The 6,178-nt window shown below is 34.1% G+C and overlaps 2 protein-coding genes across 4 annotated transcripts; one reads left to right on the top strand and one right to left on the bottom strand.

The window, feature by feature from the left end:
- Positions 1-363: 363 nt before the first annotated feature.
- LOC120637241 (tubulin polyglutamylase complex subunit 2) lies at positions 364-6,150 on the top strand. Of its 3 annotated transcripts, none has more exons than XM_039908965.1 (5): positions 364-647; positions 3,067-3,234; positions 3,530-3,708; positions 4,593-4,766; positions 5,364-6,150. In XM_039908965.1, exons 1-5 carry the CDS (start codon positions 572-574, stop codon positions 5,520-5,522), a joined length of 756 nt encoding a protein of 251 aa, XP_039764899.1. In that variant the 5' UTR covers positions 364-571; the 3' UTR covers positions 5,523-6,150. The 3 variants fall into 3 exon arrangements, with proteins under 3 accessions (XP_039764899.1, XP_039764900.1, XP_039764901.1); XM_039908966.1 differs by lacking the exon at positions 364-647 and adding an exon at positions 2,761-2,928 and having other exon boundaries at positions 5,364-6,149; XM_039908967.1 differs by lacking the exon at positions 364-647 and adding an exon at positions 2,794-2,821 and having other exon boundaries at positions 5,364-6,149.
- On the bottom strand, positions 643-2,704 carry LOC120637240 (tRNA-dihydrouridine(47) synthase [NAD(P)(+)]-like). Its single transcript, XM_039908964.1, has one exon. It carries the CDS (start codon positions 2,465-2,467, stop codon positions 704-706), a length of 1,764 nt encoding a protein of 587 aa, XP_039764898.1. The 5' UTR covers positions 2,468-2,704; the 3' UTR covers positions 643-703.
- Positions 6,151-6,178: the final 28 nt, after the last annotated feature.

Here is a 6,178-nt window from a genome sequence, read left to right on the forward strand (position 1 = left end):
ACTGTAAGATCGGTTTTCTTTTAGAATATGAATAAGTAGGTTGTAAGATTTACATATTACATTATTCAGTATCTTGCAATATTGCTGCAAAAGTAGTAATTAAATGTATTACATATATTTGAAAGAATATTACCATTTATTATCACTACCTTCCTTGTTATATTGATGAGCATGTATTATTTCATACCTATGTAGGACATCTATTGGACACTGACTAAATAGGTAACAATATGTATCTTATTTCATACAATAAAATTTGAACATTAACATTGAGTTTTATTTACATTTTTGTAGTTATCTTTTTTGGTTTTGTATAAGCACACACGCAGGTTGAAATAAATAGTCTAAGAACTATGAATAATAATTAAATAGTCATTGTATGATCTTGTTAAATTTGAATATTTAATAATAATTCTAGACCAGACTATTTTCAAATTCAATGTTGATATGTTATAAGAATTTGGTATCTTATGGCAACATTTTGTAGCTTTATAGTTTCCATGACAATAATTTAAATAAAAATTCATTGTATTTTGAAGCATAAAAAAGTGATTTACACTGATATAAAATAATGAGTTTCTGTGTAGATTTAGTATCTGAAGATTCCTTCTATGAGAATATTACGCTGGGTTTAACAAAACATTTGGGTAACAATAATTTTTATTTAACAGAAACATACAAGTATTATACAATAACATTGTCATTAATAAGAATTTGCCTTGTGTTTCGGAAGAAATTGAAATCCCTCTGGAACTGGACCCAGTAACATTTCACTTATTTTAATCCAGTCTGCACAGTTACCAGAGGCCATAAGAGTTTCCAAGTCATTGCGTCCAAAGTATGTGGGTGGTCTTTCATTAATTTTTTGAGGTGGTCTCTCTAGCAAGCCAACAGGTATATAACGGTACAAGAAAGATAACCATTCAAGTAAAAAGCGTCTAGTGTTTTCAACTCCTTGAGTATCAGAGCCCCAATGTTCTAAGCCAAAGTTTGTAAACCTTCTAATATTATCAAATCTTTCATTGCTACTTATATCCCATAACTTCTGCTCTTTAATCTCAGTAAATATCCATGGTTTTATAAGAGCACCTCTACCAATCATCACACCCTGAACAGTTGGTGCTATTTCTCTTCGGTACTTGTAGTCCTCATAACTGAGGATATCACCATTACCATAAAGCGGACATGGTGCAGCAGCTTTGGCACAGCTTTCAATGTACTCCCAGTCAGCTAATTTAGTATATCTAGCTTCTCTGGATCTACCATGTAAGGTTACAAGAGATGCACCCCAATCCACCACTTTAGGAATGATAGTGTGTGCTATTTTCTTATCCTGATATACGCCGGTCCTAATTTTTACAGTGAATGGTATACTCAATAACTTAGATGCACTCCTTACTGATGCTTCTAATGCTGGAATTCTATGCATCATACCACTTCCTCCACCTTTCTTATAAATTAAATCAATTGGACAGCCAAGATTTAAATCAATGAAATCCAATTCAGTATTTTCTTCCAGTAATTGTGCTACTTTTGTTATTGCATAAGCATTATTCCCACATATTTGAGCCCCAAATAAATCCTCAGACTTGTGTCTCTTCACCAGTGCCCATTCTTGTTTAAAGCCTTTCAACATTGATTCACATAAGGCCATTTCACCACAGGTAATATCTGCACCATATTCCTTACAAATTCTCCTAAATGGTAAATTCCCTACAGTAGTAAGTGGGCTGAGGTATAGTTTATTATTCCAATCAATTTGTTTTCTTTCTTTTGGTAATAATTTAATTATATCATCATCAAGTATAGCACCAATCTTACTGATATCAGAGCTTTTTGCTTCTGTAGTCTTCAAATCACCTTCATTTTCTGATTTATCAGATTTATTTCTTTTATCTAAACATTTAACTAGCTTTTCAGCAAAGTTAAAGTCATATTTTCTTTTTTGCAATTTTAATTGAAGGTCATGTTGTAGTGTATTTTTAGTATCTGGCTTCCATATTTTAGCTTGTACTTCATCTACAATATTAAAACCATCTTCTGTGATGTGACTAGAACCAAAACGACATGATATTCCTCTGGGGCATCTACCTCTCAAATTAAACAAATGGCATTCTTTTCCAATATCCTCTTTTTTGGTTTTTAAATAGTCTAGGGGGTTGTGAATATATTTGCAAGTAGAATATTGACAAGGATTCATTTCATCTTTAGAACTAACATTTACAATACTAGGGCATGGTTTACTTTCCTTATTGTCTTGAAATGTTTTTGGTCTTGCCTTGTTTTGGCCTCTTTTTTTATTTTTATTAGATTGGTCATTATTTCGTGCTTTCTTTGGGTCAGTATCACTGGTCTCGTTTAGTTTTCGTTTGTGACTATCATTATTTTCAACATTAACTACTTTTTCTGGTTTCTGAACAATATATTCTTTTTTAATATCACAAACTCCAGCGTTTGGATTTGTCATTTTTCGTGATATTAAAGTTAGACTACACAAGTTTAAACAAAATGTAAGATAGGTTATGTTACCACTGGACGTCTGTGATACTTCATAGAATAAATAGGTAATAGCTTTACGTTTGTAGTCATCACAGAGCCTACTTTAATTGAACTTTTATTCCTTAATAATTATTAATTACCAAACCATAGTATCAATTCGAAAATAACTAAAATCCACATGTGATTATTGTACACTACATTTCGACAGTGACAGTGACATTTGAAAATTGACATTGACAATTTAGGTTTTACAGGCTTTTCTATCGTGGGTTTATTGAGCATATGTAATGTAAATTATTAATAAAGACAATGACATCAACCAGTAGGTTTCTGCAGTTGAACATTCCTAGGCCTTTTGTGCGAATTTTTATATTTTACTGTATTTTTTCACCTGGGTCTGTAGTCATTTTATGTCACCTATCCACCTAGGTACCTAATTGTGAGTCACCCAACGCGCAACGTTGCGATAATTCACTCGTAACTCTGAGCTTTGTTGGTAACTCTGCTTCTTTTGAGGATCTCCTCATTTCTAATTTTGATCACTAAAAAAAATTTTGGTATTTTTAGAGTCCGATCCGAGGATATCAAACGTCGTTGTTGAACGACGGGCACCATGCGATAGAGTAGCACTTTCCAATTGGGAGCAAAAGCATTCCGCCCTGCTACCTGATGATCTCCGAAACTTCTATGCATCTACCGATGGCTTCCAGCTAACATGGCATTATAAATATTCAGGAAAGGCATATTAAACCTTTATAATTATCATAATGTAGTTGCTATGTGTACAATATGTAAATTGAATAGAAATAATATAGGTGATAGCCGTTTGGTTATGTATTCAATCTCCCTTTCTAGCGGAACCTTGTACTAAACCTTATACAAATTATAATATAAATTTAGAAATCTACAAGAAGGCTATAGGTCTAATAAGTAGAGGGTCCAGCTTTAATTCCCGACGGAAACTGTTTTTGGAATATTATAATTGTTTAAATCGGCGTACAATTAATAGGTATGTGTATATTTATTGCAGCCGATGAAATTTTACCAGTTGGATCAATTCGGATTAACACTTTAAATGACTTGTGCTTATCGCCTGCGCTAAAGGATCTTTTGGATTTTTCAATGACGCGCCAGAATTCCGGACCGCGCCCAGTGTTGAATACCAAAAGCAAAGTTTTCGAGATTGACAACTGCCGGAATATTGGAAAGGTAGGTATTTAACAAGCTCGTGTCATTAGATAAATGTTATCAAACCCTTTTAAACCAAAGCTCTAGTCAAATTCTTGTGATGGTGAAAGTGGGGGGAACTGTGGCCTAAATAGGCACATGTTTGGCCCCCAAGCTCCGGAACACAGGTAAATGCAGACTTCACAGGACTTAGCAAGAACATATTTAGGATGCAGCGGGAAAGACTAAATCGGTTCATTCGAAATAACGTTTAACCCGGTAGAAAGAGGAAGTAAGGCAAAGTGTCTACCCTAGAATTACACACAAACAGATGAGATCTAGCTGATTTCATCGTTGAATATCGGGTATGATCGGGGATGAATATTATCATTTCTACCGATAGTCGTCCACTGTTGGACCTGGGTTTTTTGTGCAGCTTGTACTATAAAGACTGGACACGGTTTTGATGTTATCATGCCAACCTAGTACCTAGTACTATATATTATTATAGTAGGTATGTATGAGAAGCTTAATCAGAAGTTGTTGTAGATACGCGTGTAAGTTATAGGTGACGCTTGGTTATCCTCCCTTTCCTCCCTAATATAATAAATGTGAATGTAAGTTTGTTTGTTACGCTTTCACGCGAAAACTACTGAATCGATCTTCATGAAACTTGTTATACATATTCTTGGAGGTATTAGAAATAATATAGTATACTTTTCATTGAAAAAAAAAATAAAGTAAGATAAAAAAATGTTTGTGAAAAAAATATCTAACAATTTCATAAATGACTATAGGTGTTGACTATGTAGCAGCACGCTGCCTCTCAAAGTTACGCGGGCGAAGCCGCAGGGCACATCTTGTACAAATATATATTTGTCATTAGTATTTCATGTGTTCTTGTAATGTTAATGTGATCTTCGTAGGTATGCCTGATATACACCGGTGGATCCTGGTCGGTGTGGCTCGCGACAAGGGAGGGCGCATGGGGCTGGCTCGCGGACTCCTTCACTTATTACTTTAGGATGGCTCTAGTCCACCTCGGCTTGCCAGGCTGGCAGGCTGCTTTTGCCAATCTACCCCTTATACCATGGGCTGAGGTAAATCTAGGCACAATTGATTCTTCTCGTTCACGCCCTCTTTTACTTTTCGCTTCACTAGAAATATTCATAGATGGCTGAATGACTGACTCAATGCGGATTGATAGATTTCACACGCCTCTGATAACATTGTGGAGAACTCCCAGGCATGCAGTTTCCTCACGATTGTTACGGTAATTTTATAAAGTGGGTAAATAATGAAACTTATGTTCATGACATTGAGTTGGTAGGTATTTTGATATAAATACGGGCACATACAATTCAGTCCTACATGGACTCGAACGATGCAAAGATACCTCCCGGTGTCTTAGTCGTTTATAACGATGTTTTCCTTTACCGAGCATGTGCCTTTTGTGTGCTGGGAACTGGATCACCTCTTAGGGAGGTCCTAACTACTAGGCTATCAGCGTTATTGCGTTTGATTAGGCATAACAGTAGCAAAAGTGTCAAATATTAAGAGGCCTATAAGAAAAGCATTGACCTTGATAAAATATATTGGTTTTGTTTTTTTTTCTTTCCCTGGGTCTGTGTCCGTACTTGGCCTGAACCGTCCGTTGTACGTTACATACATATTATTGGTTATTGTTTTCTTTTCAGCAACTGTTTCTTCTATTGGCACCACATCTCTTGGATAAAACTGAGCCTGAAAATAACCTGATCTGCGTCAGTAGCGAGACTGGATTGAACCACATCGATCCTAATATTTTCAAAACATCCGTGCGTCAGCACAAAAATACTTCGCGACCCACAAATTAAGTTATTTGTTATAATATATTCTTTTACATGGATTGGAATGATCAATAAAAATGTCTCGACCATTTTAAATTAAATTAGCGTTTAATTTTGCAAATTAAATAAAGGGAGTGGACAGCGCGCAAAAATAAAATTAAGCAATGGTACATAATGTATATTGAATATCATTGATACAATAAAATTTACAGCTAAATAACAAAAAAAAATGGACGGAATGTAAATTTCTTACTGAAATTCAAGCCAACATTAAGTCAAGCTGTGATTTATATGAATAACTCTGGTAAAAAATACTTAGTATTACTTAATATCTAGCTACGACTTATATTACGGTTTAGAGCAGCGAAAATGTAAAAAAATCTTGTTTTATTTTTTGCTGCAATAAAAATATGCTAAATACTTTTTAGTGATGTGTCTTTGTAATGCAAATTCTTAGTTCTAAGTGGCAACATTTTTATAAGCTTAAATCGTTAATATAATCGGAACTTACAAGAGCTAAACTTAAAGATAATATAATTATAGCAGCTCATATTATTAAAAAATTATACTATTTGTGTCGTTATGTTGTATACCTAAATGCACACAATTATTTTAATCTTAAAATAAATTTCTTCATAATGTATGTATTTATATTATACAAACAATTTATACTATTATAAATC

The sequence above is a fragment of the Pararge aegeria genome, chromosome 3 (assembly GCF_905163445.1).
Source record: "Pararge aegeria chromosome 3, ilParAegt1.1, whole genome shotgun sequence".
Classification (NCBI taxonomy): domain Eukaryota; kingdom Metazoa; phylum Arthropoda; class Insecta; order Lepidoptera; family Nymphalidae; genus Pararge; species Pararge aegeria.